We start from the raw sequence: 21,136 nt of genomic DNA, 5'->3' as shown, positions 1-21,136 counted from the left end.
AAAATGTAATACGTTTATTATCATTATTACTGCATATTTCTAATGGGTAAGATTTTTTTATTTTCCTTATTATTATGTTGATCCACCAAAACTTGGTGAAAAAATGTATGCTTTTCACTAGAAAAGTCAAACTAAAAATTTCAAATCAAGTCCTTTTTTTTAAAACTACTCTCTCGGAATAGCTGGCGGTGATTGTATAATACGCACTGCACTGAGTCAAATGTATATACTTTTTTAGTCTAATTTCTTAGTTTTCAGTTGTCAAGATTTTTATTCAAATCTGTAGAATTTGATTTAAATTGGAAAATACTTGTCTATTTAAAATATTTTAAGACTTTCAAATAGATGGAAAACCACTTTTTTCATTAATTAAACATAAATAATACTCACCCATTTTGTCTGAAACTCGTATAAACAATCATTTAAGAAACTTAAGTGTTTTAACCCTCAGCTCAAGACGGTTAGATGGACAAGCGAACGTTAATCGTTTAACACAAAGACAGTCATGAAGCCACGTAGAACATTAACAAACTAATTACGCATCGAAGTTGCCAGGTACACAATATATATATATATATCACGGTTACAATAAAATTTCAATTAACTTCAGGTTAATTAACATTCTAACTTATGTGGGGAAACTTAGCTCAACTTTAACACGCTATTTTGCTCATAAACAATCAGCTGGCGCTGACGTCATATGCCACATGTGTGGGTATCCGTGATCTTCTTCTTGAAGTGCATGCACCCAATTCAAATAATTTAACTATTCAATTTTTATAGATAGCATAATGTTAAATAATTAATACTTACATGAATTGTGGCATCTTACATTAAAAAAAAGGAAATAAATATTTTCTTAACTTACCAAAAAAGGGATTAGACGGATCGAAAAGTTTTTTTACCATTGTGAACAAGTAACTCTTTTGTACTAACTCATATGACCAAAAAATATGGTTATCCTGGTGATCTCATATGAAGTCGAAAGTTGTGCTTCTCTGAGGTTTCCTACAAACAATTCTTAAGGAAAATATCCCCCCCCCCCTCAGAAANGCGAATCCGCGGAAGAATCACATCCCTGATTATTTCTTATTTTAATTTCATTGGGAGAAACAAAAAAATCCGTACTCGCCATATTTTGTTAATGAAGTACAGGGGTTGATCAAAATAATAGAAATTCTTCTATACTAAGTCAATGCAAAAAAATATTATGTTTGGGGCAAATTTTACCTGACAAAGCTGTTCGCTTAATTTAATAGATCATGCTGGTAACCCCATGCAAAATTTGCATTGACCATAATAAGTTTAGACCAAAAGATTAGGAAATTAAAAGCCGATTTCCTTTTTCAATACCACTAAAATTAAAAAAAAAAACATTGTTAAATAAATTTTGAAATCATAATGAATGAATTGCAAAATCGCTGGTTTTAAAGCTGAAAAGAAGTAATTAACTTTTAATGCTCACTTTGGTCAATTCGAACTTAGCAAGTGTAAAAATGACATTTAGTAAAAGCTTCAAGCATGAGCTTTCATATTGAGCCAACAATTTCGCCATTTAAAACCTCTCATAACATTAGTTGCAAAAAGAAAAATTGTTTCGAGTTAGTATAGAAGTTTACCCCTATAAGTAGTTGCATTTTGATCTGAAATCAATGCAAATGCAAAATTTTTAAAAACTAAATCAACCACATCTTTGTGCAATCTTAAAAGTTTAATAATTAAAATAAATATTCGACAAGAAAACATCCAGATTTTTGGATCAGGGAGACAAACATAAATAAGTTTTAGAAACGTTATATTTCACAAGATGCTGTTGTAACCAGGGAGGAGACCTGTCAGGAGAGATAAAAACTGATATTAAAACTATTGCATTTTCAGCTGGGTTTCGTGAGGGGTATAAAAAATCTTACTATTCTTAATTAAAAACTCATCACTAATTACTTCTTCATGGTTCTTTTACATTACGAGCTCCTTTCGTTTGTATATGTGTAAATAACAAGGTAAATTTAAAACTTAGATTTGTTTAAATAATTACACCTTGGCTATAAGCCATCACCTCCTATCTTAGCCTCTACACTGTTTCTGAAAGGTAGTCCGATCAGGGCACTATGCAACTAAATTATTTTACACAATAGTCATTTAATAGAAAATTTTTTATCTTAAAATCTGCTTAGTTAATGAATATAATTGGTTTGCTTTAATTCCTTGTTAACCAGAACATATCAATTCCTCAACTACGTGAATATTAAATTAAGCTAAATTTCTTCTAAGTACTCAGTTTATGCAGACTACTTGCAAAAAATCGTGGGGAGACTTTCAGATGTAGGAAATAATGTATGAGCCCAGTTAACTTAGCCACCTAACAGAATGAAAAGACCATGTGTTACAGAAAGCAGAAGACTAGTGTTGGCAAGGAAATGGGGAAAATGCCTCTAACAGAAAGAGAAGCAATCTTAAACATGTGATAGATATAACTGCATGTAGGTTATTATGCAGTCATATGATCAATTACGCTTGAGGAATAAATTGCAAAGGAAATTATATTCTTAACTATGAGACACAATAAAAAACATCAGAATATTTTAAATGGAAATGAAAGCAAGTTTTTTTCAAATAAAATTTTATTAGCAAAAGTACACTGTATTTAATATATATATTTAGCAGTAAAGTTTATGAAAATATTAAAATGAATGCTATTCAAGAACTTACTCTATCACTTGAAACTCTTAAATAAACTACAAGTCACTTACTGCACATTGGCACACTTAACATAATTATTTTCAATACTTGAATTGTAACTCTATCATTGCGTTTTTCTACTTTCCATCTTAACTCTGGTTGCTTGTTAGCATCCTGAAAAGCAAAAAATATTATTAATCAATGAAAGGTATTGGCAGTACCAACTTGTTGCATACCATTTTATGTTAAGCAGAATTTAAATTTTTTCAAATTAATTTTCATTAAAAACCAATGCAATCTTTAAATAAAAGTAAAGAAATAACCTAACTAAAATTATCAAGTCTTATTAAACAATAGAATTTCTTAATTAACTTTTAATCAAATTAAATTTTTTTATGGGAAAATACAATTTTTTCTTAATAATTGCTGTTAATCTAAAATGCTCAAGTTGCATATGTTACTTATTTCTAATTAAATTTTTTTTTACATATAAGTAACATACATACCATTGAATTCTTATTGATAATGGTTTTATCCCCCCGTTAGAGAAGCATTATGCTTAAATGAAGAATGCACCTGCCGTTATTAGATTTGGAAAATTATCACCAGAGTTTGAACTTGAAAAGGCAAATGATATGGAAATTTTGGTTTTAATTCTTCAAATTATTGCCAAATCAATTGCTAATTGCATTTTATTTCTTCTAGTCTGTTAAAAAAAAAAAAAAAAAAAAAAAAANTCGTTTAAAAAAAAAAAAAAAAAGACACTGAAATGTAGAAGTTTTAGGTCCCAAGGAGCTTTCTTAAATCTAGCGAAATTACTGGGGATTATTATAATGCATTAGAACTCATACGCTAACTTATTGCATGTTTACTTATTGTATACAATAAGTTAGTGCAAGAGTACAGTAGTTAACTTATTGCAAGTTAGTAGTGGTTAAGCACCCCCATACAGTTAAAATTCTTTCAGAATATTACAAATGTACACAAATCTAAAAGATTTGAGGATAAGGCCTAATACGTATACGAAACTTTTAGTGTATTATTAAATCAGCTTAGTTCATATGGACCCTTTAATAGTGGTAGTAATTTTATAATCATGCTAGCAGAAATGTTCTTTATTAAGATACTACTATAATTCTTGCAATTTAAATTCAGAGGATTTGCCCAAACAATTACAAACAGAGGATTAACAATTACAATTACAGGAGAAACAATTACAGAGGATTACAAAGGTATATTTTACATGAAATATAACAGGTAGTAGTTTTTAGAAACAGATAAGAATATTGATGTTGTATTCACTTTTATCACTAATTTTTAACATTTATAATGCCTGGTAAAATCCTGTGGATAGTATCAGTAATATATAACCTTGCAAAACATATATGAATACTACTATATGAATTGTCATAAATTATTATAAAAGTGTTACTCAAATATAACATTTTGTTTCCTTTAAATTTCCAGAGCATGCCTCATCTTAACACTTTCGAGCCTAACAAGATTTTTTTGAAATTTGCTTGGGACGTGTGTGTCATGCGTCCCAAGCAAATTTCAAAAAAATCTTTTGGGACAGAAACGCTTCTCTGTCTAATGGAAGACTTTCCCACCAGTCCTGCCAATATTTTTGAAGGCATTTTCATTCACAGAACATAGATGGCACTACCGTCCATAATTCTGCCCTACTTATAGTTTATGCTACCAAAATTGTTCTGTTGTAAAAAAAACTCGTCGCGAAAGGGTTAAAACAAAAATTTGAAAACACCTTAAGAGACACAATAGCTAAGGTTTATAAAATTTAACCTACAAAAGAAAATTGTATTTAAACTAATATTTTTCTTAATTCAAAGTACTGTTTATAAATCAGGGCCACATACAGGTTGATTTTACTAGTGTTTATTTGTAACAAAAAGCGTAATTATATTAGCAATCTCGACAACCCCACAAAAAATAAAATAAAAATGGTAGTTCTTAATAAATGCGGTAAAGTAAGTAACTCTTTTGCAAAAAAATAATTCAATAGTGCATATTTCGTAAGTTCCATGAACATGTGTGCAAGTTTAATGACATTTAAACTGACTTATTCTTATCACGATTTAAAAACCAACCACACTATGATTCAGGATGAAACAGAAATTGAAGAGCATTCCACCTACAAAATCATTAAATTTTCATTTAATGGCCCTCTATAGCTGTCAGATGATCAAGTAGATTAAATTATCACAAGGCGCGAAACTTCTTCAAATTGCAGGATAACCATTGAGAAATTTTTCAAACAATTTTCTACCTACATGAACTATTTTGTATATTATTAATTTTTTTTATTTGCAAAAAAAAAAATCAAGAAAAGCATTCAAAAAATATAAATTTAATATAACACTAAATATATATCAATATTAAATGTAAATAGTAAGTGTCATGACAAATAAGTATTTGTGATAAAGAGTTGTAAACGAGTATCTTAATATTTTTTATTTTAATACTAAGGAAAATAGCTCCTTCAAAATTAATGCTTTTTAAATATTTGAACAGAAAATGGTGATACACTACAGTTTTTTTTTACAAAAATAAAATGTTGCTAAATTTTGTTTTACAAAAATGGGCATTAGGTTGCACATTCTGGATTAACACCTGTAATTACTTAAATATATTTATAGTTTTAAAATTACACCACTTTATTTTTTAAATTAAAATAACGTGACATCAAAATTAGAAACAAATATACTGACTGATATTAAATTATAGTAGTAAAAGTTAATTTTAGAAACCTTTTGATGAATTTCATTATGCAAGTCGCTACCATTCTTTATGAGCATTACAATCGGAAATAGTACTAAATCCTACTCTGAAACAAATTTAAAAAAAATTTAGTTTATTTGAATATATAATCGAAAAATTAAATAAACTTTTTGCTAACTCAATAGCTGCCAACATTTGTACCAGAAACGTTTTGAGTGGTAGTGAAATTATAAATATATTGGTAATTGTAAGGAGAAATAAGCAACAATAAATTACTTAACATTCAACATGCATGTTAAAAGCTAAGTAGCTTTAAGTTTTTTTTGTAAGTTTAAACCAATTTCAGTGTTCTCCCTAACCAAATTTAGAAGGCTGGCCAGAAATGCCTGCTCTTTGATCCATATAATTGCACCCATTTTGCAAAAATAAGCAGCCATCGCTTAATAACACTGCCTTGTTATTCATGTTTCATTTAAAAAAATTAATTAGCTGTTTAAATAATAATTACACACGGGGAAAATTATCTGTGTTTATAGGTTTAATTCTGATAACTATGAGACATAAAATAGCTTAAGAGGGTAGTTTAAAAATTGTTGAGGATCAAATTCTGCACACGTTGATAAATTTATAACATTAATATCAATTATTAAGATGAAAATTTAATGTTTTTTTTAAAATTTATTGTTGTAAATTTTAATATAAAGGAGCATGAGATATTTAAGATTAAGTATTTCTTCAGTTAAAAAAAATATTTAACAGTGGAATGATTAAAAAGAATAAAATTGTTAAATGGGCTACATAAATACATATAATAAAGTTATGTCTTAGTTCTAAAAACAAAGAATAAACTATTTTTTTAATCATTTATTTTAACTTAAATGAGTTTCAAATATAACAATGTTCGAATTGATATATTGCAACATTAAGAAAAAAAACCTTAAAAATATTTTAAAGGAAATTTGAATATTTTTTTAAACCATATTTTTAAAAATATAATATAAAAATTTTAATTTTAAAATATAACAACAATGAATATATGCAAACTGTATATAATACAAATTTGTTCACTTAAGTAACAGAAAACAAATCTAAAACTAAACTGAAAAAATAAAATTTAGAAAAGCACTTTATTTCCATTTATACTTGAATGTAGCAAGAATTATGTATCTTTAACATTACAATAAAGATTGAGAAACTTTAATTCTTTCAATAATTACATGATTTAGCTAACTTTAAATACAGTACAAAACCCGCTATCCGGAAATCAGAAAACCAAAGAACCGGAACGAAATTCGATAAATTTTCCCACCATTTTTTTAAAAAATTTCTTTTTTCCTCATAAGATTTTAGGATTTTTCTTTCTTTTTTGAAAGATTTTTACCTTACCATCATTTTGGAAATAATCATTAGTGTATTACTTTATCGTTTTTTCTTCTTTTTAAGATTATTTCCAAATTTTTTATTTTAAGTTGGGTTTAACAATAAAAAAAAAAGGCTTTTTGTAGCGACTCAGAAAACCGGAAAAATCAGTTATCCGGAATAGCGATGGTCCCGATCGTTCCGGATAATCGGTTCCCTACTGTAATAACAGATCATGGAATTAGTTATGGTCTATTTTATTGTTTTTAGTATGCTTGTATAATTTTTATTTCAAATTAGGCAGTGGTAAGAAAAATAAAGCAAAGGATTATTAGTCACGCCCTCTAATAAATTTGTCTTATCTGACCTTTAATTTAGTGTTAAAATATTTATTAAATAATATGTTAAAATAATATATTGTCTGCTATATACCATAAATTAAAGAAAACAGTAGGTTTTTGACGATTTTTACCACTGTCATGTCAAAAACCAGTTTTTGACAGCAAAAACCCCACCCTGATTTATAAGTAATGGTGAACTAAGTTCTTTTAATTCCAATTCATTGAAATATTAATATACTATCTTTGCTAGCTACCACTGAAAAAAATATTTTCAGAAACTACAGAAAACCTGCTGCAGAATTATTACCAAAACTGCATCAATTACCATATTGGTAAATTACCTACTGGCATTACCTGATCATATAATACCAGTAGTACACAATAATTAAGCATCATCTGTGAATGGCAATTTTCTACAGTTTTCCAAAAATTTTCTATCAAGCATTTCTCCTTTAACTTTGCTTTTTGCAAATAGCTTATTATATTTCAATTAATACATAGTATCAATATTCATAAAGCATTCATGTCAATAATGTGGTGATTTTTTACAGCTTCTCAAAATGAATAAGTGTTTTTCCTTCCTTATTTTTGCTTTTTAGCACATAAGTTTTTTATTTATATCAATTAACATATTGCCAACATTAATGAAGAATCATTGTCACAAATGGTAGTATCCCAGAGGCAGAATTTTTTCTGGCTTTCTGCAACAAACTTACCTAGCACTAATATTTTGCATTAGGATATTTTTAATTGTAACAATTACTTATTTAAAGTAACAGAAACGTTGTGTTTACAGAAGAAAGTATAAAATAAAAATATATAAAAAATTTTAATTAGTAAAAATAATATTTCTTTTAATTCTAATAAAATAGGCGACATTCTCGCATTTTGTAGGCGGAAAAATGCACTAATTATTTCCGCTTTCGAATTTCCTAAATCATTACACAAATTAATATTCATAAATAAATTAAAATTCGTACATAAATTAAAAATCGCAAAATCCGTGCATTAACTCCCAAAATATAGATCATGTATCATGCGAATAGGACTCTTTAAAAAAAAAAAAGAGTTGTTCATAAAAGAAAAAATAATAAAAGAAAGAACAGAATTTCTAGAGCAAACTATCTTTTAAACCTTCCTGATATCTGAATTTTTTATTTTATATTATTAATATTAAATTCTAGCTGAAGTCAGTCATTACCTTTTTTTTTTTAAATCTCAAGAATAGAAAAATCATGATTATTTTCTCTCTGATGCGCAAGAAAGACATCTTTAAAAAAAAAAAACATTTTTTGAAAAATTATGCAGAAAAGGAAAACAAACATTTTTCCTTTCCCAAATGAAAAATCTTTCTGCAAAAATTATGAAACGTTCCGTGACAATGTCGCCGCAATTCTGTCACGGGGGGTAGTATGATGATTTCTTACCTATCTTTTAGACAAATGAGTAACTATACTTCATTACTTTAGCTTTTCCTAGTACATAACTTATTTCAATATGCATATATTACCTAAATTAAACATAATTGGTGTCAATAATAAAACGAAGTAGAAGCACCACATTCCCATTAATTTTGCCTTTAAATACATAAATATTTTTTCTATTCAATTACCATTGATTTTAAATGAATAATTATTTAGAAATACATTGTAGAAGCATAAATAAAAAAAAGAAGCATGTGATATCAGACCACTTTAAGAATATAAATTTGATGACGTAGAGACCATGTATAATCCCCCAATTTATCAGACATAGCGAATATAAAATAATTAAACATTTAAATACATGCAATAAATAATTTTTTGATTGATAATCTAGAAATTATCACTGGTGTTATCTTTAAAATATGTGAAAAATTCAAGCGTCTATAATTAAATTTAAAACAATGGCTAACGTTTAACCTATCAGAAAATTTCATTTTGTTTTTAACCCATCCCGCTTGAATGGTTCACTATAGAATGCTCTAATGTCGACAATGACCTTCCTTAGGAGTCTATAAAAGTCACACACAGACATTCATTTATATGTAGTGTAAATCCATACGTAAATCCACATCTCCAAGTGTAAACAAATATTGTTTTATTTAAAGAATTATAAAATAAAGTAGTACTAAAAAAAGCTTATTTTATCATGAAAAACAAAATCAGAATACCAAGTTAGTCGCCTTCAACAATCTTTTGTCAATTTGGTGCATTTTTGTATACTTTTAAATGAGAATTTGTAGATAACTACACTATTTTAACTTTTATATGTAGTGCAAAATATACAAATAGTAATCTATAGTTTAGAGAAAGATAAAATGCATTATTTTGAAAAAACTTTTGTTTTTGTTTATAAAAAGGATATGAGGATAAAGTTTTGTAACTTGAATGCAAGAATGCACAATTGATTGCAAAACATATAAGTAGCAAAGCATAGTTTAGCGAATTGTAAAAAAAAAATATTATGAAATTTTGTTTTTAATTAAAAGAGAGATTGGATATATATATATATTTGCCTGGAATAAGCTTGCCTAAAACCTTTCAGTTAATTGAAACATTATGTACCTATAGGTACTATTTGTGTAAGATAATACATTGGTAAATGTAGTATCTCTGTATTTATCAGTAGTATAGAAGTGGTCCCTGTATATTTTTGCTGAAATTAAATTTTGTAACCTTTTTTCAATGTCAATGTTCATGAAGTACTAGCATTTTAGTTCTAGCTAAATTAAAAATTAACCGGGAATTGGTAAAATTATATACTGTTTAAAAGGCTTTAATTTAAAAAGGGCATTCATTTAAAGTTAAAATTGTAACTGATAATTATCACATATGAAGAGCTGAGTAGATAAACCAGGTAAGCAACATTTTCAGAGTGGCTATAATCAGGATACGAAGGAAAAAGGATGCATCCGAACTATTTTATTAGATGGTGGAGCTAATAATTCCTTGCTTTACTTCATTTACCATCACTTAATTTTAAATAAAAATCATGCAAGCATACTCAAAACTAATAGTGGATTAGTTATGTCATAATTCTATAACAGTGGCATAAATGTAATTAATTTTTTAAATATGCTTCAGAAAAATGCATAAAATATAATATTAAACACTAATACTTCTAATAAATTTGAAAATAAACATTAAAAAGAAAATTCATAACGAGATTAATTTTTTAGGAAAAAATGTAAGACTTTCAAGGAGACCTAAGTTTTCTTTTTTCCTAAATTTTTAGGTGTTTTAAATAATTTCCCTCCATGAAATTCTGAATTAACAATTTCATAGTTATACTTTATCTATCATTGAAGAGTATTAATCTATAAAGAAAAAATTAAAGTAACATTTTCTTCTTTCAGTAACCATTTTAGGTTTTAAAGTTTTACAATAAGTTTATTTTAATATAAAATATCCTATTGTCATAAAAAAATCAATATATTTTTTGCAAAAATAGTGGGATGATAATATGTAACTTACAACTACTTGATCTATTTTATTGACACTAATTGCAAGGAAGAATTTCATGCGATATCGCGTGGTCCGTCGAAAACTTATAAACTAAGGTAACTTACAGAACAAATAGTGCCATCCATGGAAATAAATGGGTTTACGTTCTAATTTTTTACTTTACTGCAATTATATCTATTTACTAACAGGAGTCTCAGCATTGACTAGTTAAAAAGTAAAAGTTCTGGGAGTAGTAACATTTTTATTGCTGCAGCATTTTTTTTATAACATTTATTTAGCATTAAAACGAATTATTGGAAAAATCTTACTATAAAGTGGTTATACATAATTCGGAAGATTTCAGACTAAAATGTGAAAAACAAAAGTTCTTTACATTTTATTTTGAAGAAGAAAAAAAAATTTCATAGTATATGTTGGAATTTCCACAGAACAATTTACAACACTATATAGATGCACAGTATTAAAAACTAACTAAGAATCATTAAAAATTGATCAGCAGTATTTTCTTAAGGAAAAGGAACATTCTTTCATTAACAGTATTAAAAGAGAGGAAATTTTATCACTGCTGATTTCCAAGAATATAAAAAAAATAAAATCGAAATATCGGGAGAAGCGTCTTCGGCTTCAAAAGGTACTCTAGACCTACTTTATAAGTATTAAAAAATATTGCATGTCCTTTAAGATTAATCTGAATAAATTCAAAATACTTTTTTGCAAAAATTAAATTAACTGATATGGTCTGTGTATTTATCAGACGCTATGAAATGCTTTGCAAAGGAATGGGCAATTTTCCAAAATTTCAAAAATAATAATGTGAATAATAAAATATTAAATAAATATAATTTTTTTTTTTAAAGTTCCTTCACCGATTAATTTAAAGAAAGCAAAACCGAAAATAAAAAAATCTGTTTCTTCAGCAAGGTTATTTATAAAAACCTTTCATCCGATATGCAAGAGGTTTGCAGAAAGTAGGTCACTGGAGCACGTGAAACCGGGAAATTGCCGGGCAGGGCCATTCAGATGTAAACAAACATTGAATCGTTGGACGAACTTTTAAGTTGAAAAATCACCTAAGTAAGTCTCATAAAAGATAAATAAACAGAAAAATTTCCATTTTTAGGCATATTAACCGCTTTAAAGATCAAAGTATAAAGAGAAAGGTGAAGAAAAATAATAGAACCGACCAAACGGCGACTCCATTTTAAACACTGAAGACCTTCTTTACACGAAAAAAGCTTAAAAAAAACTAGAAATACAGAAGAAGTATACAGAAATTGCTAGAAGGAAAACAAAAATTGAAAAAAATAAAAAAAGTATTTTAATGCAATTTTTCTTATAACTCACTTAACCTAGACAAAGAAGTGAGGGTGTAACCTAGAAAATCACCTCATCATCAAGCACGCTGGATCATACCAGCTACCTCATATCCTCTAGTTCGGTAAGTATTCATTAATTAATTCATAATCATCCATAATAAACAGTGGAAAGTTAACAAATGTTGTTTTATATTCCTTTCATCTTGTTAAGTTATAAGACTACCTCCCCTTTTCAAAATGTTGCCCAATGCGTGTTTTAAAACGCAGCAGCACCTGCACGAGTCCCGTGAAAACGAGCCCGGGGAAAAATCCCCGGGTGTAGATGCGACGTCACCGGCCAGACTTCGACCTCCCGAGATGATCTACTGATCTACTGCGCATTACTACAGCGCAGAACGTGCACTATAGTAAGTTTTCGGTAGGCCGATGTTAGTGTAGGATGCAGTTATAAAATATTTTTTAGGATTTTAAAGTTGAATTCCAGTTTCATTTGCAATGGATTACTCCGTGAAAGTTCCAGGAACACTGCAGAGGTGTTTTTAACCCGATAGCAAACGGAAGGATTAAATGTGCAATCATTTTTCTGCAGCCTCTCCGATCCCTCTATATCTGGATATGTTCCGTGTTGTGAGTGTAGTAAGGATCTTTTGTAGAAACCTTAACATCACTTTCGGAGCGAGAGCTTTTGCAATTCGTTTACCTACTTTTCTTTCGAAATGCGTATTTAAAAATTAAAGCCTTCTAATGTTTACTTGCATCGTGCTTTTTGCAATTATAATATGCATGGAGAAAATCCATCGCAAATAAAATGTATTGCATGGAAATGAAAACTATTCACTCAGCTGTGACGAAGTTCGCAAAGAGGAAATTAACCGCAGAAAAGTTTTGCGCTAGCTCTTCGTGTAATATTTTAACTTTTATTCGCATTAATTATACTTGTTTATTAGAAGGAAATACAATTATTTGATTAATTAATTAAACTTTTTTCAAATAAATTTTAAAAATTAATTGAGAAAAAAAATAAATCGAAAATTTCTTAATATTTTATCTAGTTTTATTTTGGCTTCAATTTTAGATTTCAGAATTTTTTTTCCAATAAAAAATTCGAAATTTAGATTTTACTCATACTTTATTCAAAAATTTTATAACCTAATCTTTTAAAACTTCGATAAACTTTTCATAATCTCGACCGCAGTGCCTTTCAGTACTTATTACTGATGCGTTGCATTTATAAGAACATTGTCAAAAATGACGAACGAATAACAAGTGCAAACGAAAAACTTTTTTTAAGTATCGTCTGAAAAAAATGTAAATAAGTATTTCCCCATATTTTAATGAGGACTACAAAAAGAGCATAAAGATCAAAGCAGAATAGAACTGTCTGTCGCCGGGAAAAAAATAAAAACAAACGATTTATTTTTATGACCGGCTTTAAAAAATAAAAAAAATTACAGAAAGGTATCCAAAATATTCGCTCTTAACCACTCTGCAGGTTCCAGACGATGTTCCTGTGAGTGATTGGTCTCAGCTAAAATCCGTTTTCTCCGAACTCACACCCACACGTTTTATGTCACAGATGTCGCGATACACGTGAGGCAGTACATTACACCGCCGTGAAGTATTCTCTGGCGCGTAAAGGAAGTGTTTTCTTCGACTTTAGTACAGTGTAGCATGGCCGAAGGTCCTGCCAGTGCACATGATATAGGCGAAGGGAGTGAATTTATGGACCAGCCCTCGACCAGTAGCTCCGCTAGCAGAGATTCTTCTTCGAAGGTGAGTGCTCTCTTTCTCTTTAGCAGACGATTGCTGCAGTTGCCGGTTTAACGGGTCGCGGCAATTTAAACCACGTGTTCCGGGTACATATTTATCCGGCTATGATAAAAATTACTGTGGTCTCCCGATTAGGCTTATTGTTGATCTTCAGAGGGAGGGGGGGTGGGAGAAATCGTTTGATTCTTCTATTGTGATGTTAAATGAAGGATTGTAGGGAAAGTATTCATGCCTTTTGGTTACTTTTACAAATTATTTTTAGCATTATTATAAAAAAATTTTACATTTAATTTTGGTGTTGTGTTTTTAGACTGATGTAGTGTTTTTCTACATATTACATTTAATTAAAGAAATTGGTTATAAGTTTACCTGGAAATTTGAAAAAATTTAAAAACATGCGCATTAATATGATGCATATTGCCTGAGATAGATATTCTTGCTTTCATAATTGCAACCAAGCATGCATACTTAAGCATCAGTAGGTCTGAAATGGATTTAAATTTTTAAAAATATTTAACATTTAAAGGAACAGCAGAAATATTGAGTGGCTATTAAATTCGCTCTATAACAGATTAAAAATTACTTTAATTAAAAATAGCGATTGTGTTTAAGAAATGCTCCAACAAAGTTAATTAGTGAATTATAAATCTTTGAATTTTTAAACTCTTTAAATATATACATCTTAACAAAAAAACAGTTATGTACTTTTAAGAGAATATCTCACATATAATAATAATTATTTTCGTGTTTACAATTTAGGTTTTGAAACCATTAAAGCCGGACTTTAAATAACACAGTAGTGGGCTTAGTTCGCATTTTATTAAAATTTAATTGGAAGTGTTTTTTTTTTTTTTTTTTTTTTGCTTTAACCTCTAAATAACAGACACAAGAATGATGAATAAGCATATATATATATATATATATATATCAATGTAATCAAAAACATTTTCAGTTAAATTTATAAGATGGAAATTAAATCAAAAAAGTATAAATGATACTACCTATTAATATATATGATATAGATATAAGCAATTTATATATTTATATATCAAAAATCACAGTACAGTGCTTTTTCAAAGCTAAAGATGTAAGGATAAAGATAAAAAAGGAAATATGAATTTGGTGTTAATATACTTGACGTCACTTTTTTGTGAAAGCTCTTTTGCAATGTTTTTAGTCTGGCATTAGTGGGTTAATACGTGTGGTACTGATTGATTTAAACAGGAAATTGAGTGGAAACAAATTAAAAATTGGCACAATATTAAAAAGCGGTAGTAAATGGAGGGCTCACCACCAATAAGATCTGTGGTAAGTTTGTTTTCTCTAGAAGAAAAGTGGTTGCAGAAATGGTTAATAATTAAGTTTTTTAAAAGGTTTATTTTATTAACTAATTGTTCTGTCTACCAAACTACTTCAGTATTATAAATTCCTCTATTTCGATTTGAAATGGAAGCACAGTATTCCTTTAAAGCTTAAGTGGTAGGTAGTTGATAGAAATATAGTCAGACTTCTATTTAACAAACTTCCATTTTGAGAATTTCTCTATTTTGCAAATTTTTTTTAGGAACCAAGAACATTTTGGAAATTTCTTCGTAAAATAACTTCCAAATAGCGAACTGAATTTTCTATTTAATGAAATTTTCTTTGAGATTCACTTTCCCTATTTCCCAAAATGTTTCTGAACATTTTAAACTTGTTAACCCATTTTATAGAAGAAATGACATTGAATTGATTTTCGAAGCACCCACAACTTTTAAAGAAAGCAGTAAAACCCCTTTCTCTTTTTGTTTGCATTTCAAACGAAAAACTCAGACAAAATTAACGGATTTTAGCAGTAACAATTAAACCTAAGAGCGCATGTGGTAATGTATGTTTAAAATTACTTTGCAGTTATAATTTTATGCAGCAAATAAATCCAGTTATAATTTTTTACATAAATTTAGCTTTTTTTAGTTGAAAATGTTTGTAGCATGATAATGTAACACTGGATAATGTTTTTCTCTATTCTTGCTTTCCATGCAGATTTCTTTTATGACTAAGATTTATAAAATAAATAGTAGATACTAGGTTTCAAGATCAAGGTGTATCAATTTGCCATTTTAATTATGTCCAGTGTTTATAAATTTAAAACCTGTTTTGTGTTTTTTAAGTATGTCAAAAGGTGATTTTCTATTTAACGAATTTTCCTTATAACGAACTTATTATCGGGATTTAGTAACTTCGTTAAATGGAGGTCCGACTGTATTTATTTTGTGTACAACCACTTTCTTCATAAAGGTCTTCGTCGAATGAAGACTTTTTGTTGCTAGACATTAATATATTACGTAGTGTTTCTTGCTGATCCCGCCGAAAAACGTAAAGGTTGATATTATAACTACACAATTTTGTTTACCTCTAGTTAAACAGACACTCCAACTATTACGAATTCTTTGTAATTTCAGAAAATATTTTTCCCAGTATGACGAGGGTAATGTAGAAATAATTTAAAAAATTGGAATTGAAAGATTTGAAGTATTTTGCCAAGAAATAATATATATCACAGAGATATCCCTTAAAAAAAAAAAGTGCTTTTTCATAAACAAGGGCATCTTCAGTTTTGAAGGTCATTAATCTTGCTAAATATACTAATTATATCTAGCTAGATTAGTGTTTTTCAGAATAAAATTAAAAATACTCAAATAAATATTAGTAGTAATAGAATCTTATATTGATTTAACCTAAAAGTAATTTTCACTAGTTATAGTAATCTGAAGATTCTCCCTTCTGTTATTGCTATTTCTTTTTTTAAAATAAAAAGAGCATTTTTTTTTTAAAAAGAGGGGGGACTACATTTTTACGAAAATGGCATGGAGGGAGCATCTTCCCCTGTGAAAGGGCAGACGTGGGCCACCCTTCTCAAAACGCTTGGGGAAAACATTAATATATATCAAAGTTCTCCCTAAGCGTCTCCCTGCTTACGTTTTGATCCCTATAAATGCACCCACTTTGTCCTTTTTGTAAAAAATAAGCCATCCCTAAAAAACACTGCCTTTTTATTCATATTCCATTCTGAAAAAAAAATTAATTTACTGTTTAAATAATAATTAACACACTGCTCAAATTATCTATGTTTATAGGTTTAATTCTGATTATTATTATAAATATTTACGTTTTAGGATTATTCTCAATCGGTTCATCAAATGTTATTTATCAAATGGTAATTTTCTCATAATTTTCAGTTCAAATTGTAGGAAAAAGTTTTTTCAAGTTGCAAGTTGTTTATCAATTAATCACTTTTTTTTCTAGTTGACTTTTTTTGAAAAAGAAAATTATGCATAGAGATTTTCTCTTGGCATGCCCTTAATTATTTTTATAAACTGCAAATTTTTCTATTATTTTGAAGGTAAAATTATTTTTTAAAATATTCATATATAACAGTATAAGAGGGTAATTTACAAATTGTTGAAGATCAAATTCAGTTAATACGTAATATTACAAATTTTAATTAATTTTTACGGTGTTAATTGGGTGCTCTTTCAAAATTCAAAGTACACTTTTCTGCGAGGAAGTGCTTTGCCTTTTTTATTCTTTGGGAGAACTCTGTATAATATAATATAATATAATATAATATAATATAATATAATAGTTCGCAGCAGCTCAAATATTGGGAGTTTCTGAGTTAAATGACAGCATTTTAGCTACCGAAACATAGAGTGATACAGAATGTCGAACTATCTCTAAGCCTGGATGAATGAGGTTTTAAAATTGAACCCCTGATACTGGATGCTTACCTCCTTACTTGTTAGTATTAAGGCTCCTATAATATTGGAGCAAACAGGTTCGCAAGTTAACGTTATGTTAGTATTAGTTATGTTATTACAGACACGCCAAAATAATTTAAAAAACGGTAAATAACTACAAAGTAAATTTTGCAAATAGTTGACAATATTTGCTTTGCTTTTAAAAAATTAAAGCATATAATAAGTACTATAAAGTGGTGAATTATATAAGCCTACGCATTGTTTAAAAATAGTCTTGGATTAAAATCTACTAAATCGAACTTATTAAACTAAGTATTACAATTAATAAACTACCACTTGAAAATATTTATTCGATGTGCTTATGTTAGCTCTTTGCTCCAACAATAAAAGATAAGTCGGCCTGTCTAATTCAGGGGCTCTAGTTAGCATAAATATAAATGTCGTAATTCAACATTATGCATTATCATTATTTAGCTGAATACAATTTGAAGCAATAATATCAATTAGTTGTCCTGAAATAAACATTACTTGTTTTTTATTTATTGAATCAATACAAATTTCAATATAAATGAGCGTGAGATATTCAACTAAAAAGATTTTATCAATTAAAAATATTTAAAATTCATAGATTGATGAAAAGAAATGAAAATGACAAATGTACTGCATAAATATAAATATGTAAAATTTTAAAGGTATGTTTTAGTACTAATTGTTTGGAAAATAAGGAGTAAATTTCTTTATTTTGTTATTTATTTTAACATGATGGAGTTTTAAATTTAACAATATTCTTATTGACGCATTGCAGCATAAAATTATGCTAAATGAATTTATATATTTTAACCAGATTTTTTTTAATATAATGTGAAAAATTTAATTTAAAAATTACGATAATGAATAATATTATGTACGATACACATTTATTTACACTGGTGACCGATATAATTCTAAAATTTATCTGAAAGCATTAAATTTAGAAAAGCCCCTCATTTCCATTTATACTTTTGACTATAGCCAGTAGCGTAGTTTTAAGAGGACAAAGCCCCCTCCGATATTAAACAATACTAGATTAATGAATTATCTAATTTTAGAAACTACAGAACATGGGTCATTTATTTTATTTTAAATATTTTTAAGAGACATTATGACTTTATTTTAAATTTTCTCGTATAAGTTAACACAATGAGCGATAGAAAGTTTCTTCCACAGTGGAAGAAACAGGCTTCTTCCTATCCAAATGGAAGAAACTCTTTTTTTTAAAAATAGAAATGTCAAATATCTAAACAGTTTTTTCAATCACTTTACTGTTGCAGTCCAGTTTAAATAATAATATTGATTTTTAAGGTATTAAATGTATCACTTTTTAAATAAATAAATGCTAAAAAGTAGAAAAATTTCTTCTATTTCTTTTTATGTATTTCTTAAAAAAATTAAAATAACTCGTTTTTTGATATTTTATTTTAAAAAGGAAAACTTAAATTTATAATTATATAAAGAACTTTTAAAATAACATAGTCAAATTTTATTAATACCGCTAAATTAACAAATCATATAACTAAACGTAGGTGCTACTGAAAACACTCATTGAACTCTCAATTTTAAATAGCATACAGATTTTTATAATCAAAGTATAAATACTCAAACCAACTCTTGAATAATATGATATATAGATTTCTTAATTCTTCAGAAAACTGATAAATAAATAAATAATTCTTTTAAAAAATAAATAAAACATTTAAACATTTTGTTTCTATTTTAAATTGAATTTGTTTAAATTTGAGTTATTCTATTCTTATAATACTTACTGTAAAAAAAAATTGTATTGGTCATTTTTGGCTTCTTCTATTTTGCCCAGCTCTTCCTCTGTTTTGGAAAAAAATAGTCTTCTTCTGATTGAAATGCCAATCCTTTTTAACACAGATATTTCTATGGAAAACCATTTCTGCCTAAACATTTAAAAATTGCAGATTTATGTTTACTTGAAATAATATAGATTGAAACTCGAAAATGTAAATCTTTTTCATCTCTTTTTCGTTTTGTTACAATTGAATTGAAGAAATTTATGTAAACAATAGAAAACTTAATTATATAAATTACTTGTTTTTTTCTATTTATTAAATTGTGATTTAAACCATAGTTTAATTTCAACTGTAACAAAATGGCGTATCACATAAGTGTTGAATTATTTAGAAGTGGTGGTGTGTAAAAACCCTGTAAATCGAATTTACTAAACCAAGAATCATACAGAGACTACAACTTGAAAATATTTATCCGCTTTCCGGAGTAAGTTGGCATCTTAGAGCTGGGTTTAATTAAAATTTAGTCAATCGATGGCATCCTTGATACAGGATGATTAGAATTCTATTTTTAGTGATTTAATTACCAAATCTAACCCGATACTCACACTAAATACATTGTCATTTATATGCTGTGATAATTAACAATGCCTAATCTTTTTCTGAAATAGACTAACAGGGTTGTTACAACCTAAAAAATTTGAAAAATGACATGATTTTGACAACCATTATATTTAAATATTTGAAACAGGTCTGTTGGTTCTCTGAAAGGGTGTTGTGCTGACAAACATTTTTATCACTAAAATTATAATTATTAAAATTAACTAAATCACTAACAATAAAATTCTAACCATCCTGTATCAGGGATGCAATTAGTGGACTAAATTCTAATGAATCGAATGAAATCTTTTGAATGAATCAATTGAATCGTCAAATGAATCAATGGAATGGGTGAAATGAATCAATTGAATGGGTGAAATGAATAAATCGAAATGGGTTTCTCTACCGATAGGAAATTTTTTTTTCTAAATGCGAGAGAATTGGTAGATATGTTAATGTATACATTATATTACTACTAAAATAAATTTAAAAAAAAACTATCACAAACATTGATAGCTATTTATTGGGTTAGGAATATCTGGTTCATACCCATTTACGCTGGGAGATTTCTATTTTATGAGACAGTGTTATTTTTGATTGATTGCAGCTATAAAAGTTTCTCTCAGCTAACTATCCAATTTTGCAAAATGACCTGACAAATTAAAAACAAATTTGGAACATGCATTTTTTTAAAAAAACAATTATTATGCGTCTTTATCTCAGCAGAGTGTGGTTAAAAAAATTCATAAAATTTTGCCGACCATTGAATGTACTGCTTATCACCGTGTTGCAATAAACTTATAAAAAGAAAATCGGCAAGATTAACGATAGAACCAGGGCTAAAGGTCGGAGAAGTTATTACTGGTTTACGGGAGGAGGAGTAAAATAAGCTCTTACCTTACTATTCCTAATTATTACATATTTTTTTTTGCCCTCCTGGGAAATGACCTACATCATACAGGCATCTGAAGGGCAGATTTGTTACCTACACTTTCCTGGGCAACCATATTAGATGGGCCAACGTAGCTGCGACAGTAAGGACAGATAGCACAGAGAATGAAAGAACATCCAGGCCTAGCCCGGGATTCGAACCCAGAACCTTTATGATGCATGGCCAGTTCCCTGACCCTTACACAGGCCGATTGGCTTATTCCTAATTATAAATTCTACTAGAGCCGCGATGGCTTGGGGGATAAAGCGTTTGCATTCCGATGGGGTGAATCGCATTCGAATCCCGGTGATGGCTGGTCGATACGAATCCGCATCCGGCTTGCACCGACCACAGTGCTGACGTGAAATATCCTCAGTGGTAGACGGATCATGGGTGTTAGAGATTGTAATATGTTTTTATAG

At 28.3% G+C, this 21,136-nt stretch overlaps 1 protein-coding gene and 1 long non-coding RNA gene across 4 annotated transcripts in view; one reads left to right on the top strand and one right to left on the bottom strand.

Annotated features, from left to right (window-relative positions):
- Positions 1–1,692: 1,692 nt before the first annotated feature.
- Positions 1,693–12,048, bottom strand: LOC122271744 (uncharacterized). The gene is made up of 2 exons (XR_006226567.2): positions 11,909–12,048; positions 1,693–2,853 (listed from the first exon to the last, which is right to left on the bottom strand). It is a non-coding gene; the product is annotated as an uncharacterized lncRNA (long non-coding RNA).
- Positions 11,535–21,136, top strand: part of LOC107447237 (leucine-rich repeat protein soc-2 homolog) — a 101,550-nt gene continuing 91,948 nt past the window's right edge. Inside the window, exon 1 of one of the 3 annotated variants that reach the window (XM_071184953.1) lies at positions 11,535–12,002. Coding sequence is in view for 2 of the 3 variants with exons in the window: in XM_071184951.1 (XP_071041052.1) it covers positions 13,552–13,653 (102 nt within the window). In the remaining variant the exon portion in view is untranslated. Of the gene's footprint in view, positions 12,003–12,180; positions 13,654–21,136 lie in introns of those variants that run through there. The other 2 variants (XM_071184951.1, XM_071184952.1) reach the window with 2 other exon arrangements.

The sequence above is a fragment of the Parasteatoda tepidariorum genome, chromosome 9 (genome assembly GCF_043381705.1).
Source record: "Parasteatoda tepidariorum isolate YZ-2023 chromosome 9, CAS_Ptep_4.0, whole genome shotgun sequence".
In the NCBI taxonomy this organism is placed as follows: Eukaryota; Metazoa; Arthropoda; class Arachnida; order Araneae; family Theridiidae; genus Parasteatoda; species Parasteatoda tepidariorum.
Note: the sequence above shows the minus strand (reverse complement) of the source record. Positions and strands in the feature narration are given on the sequence as shown.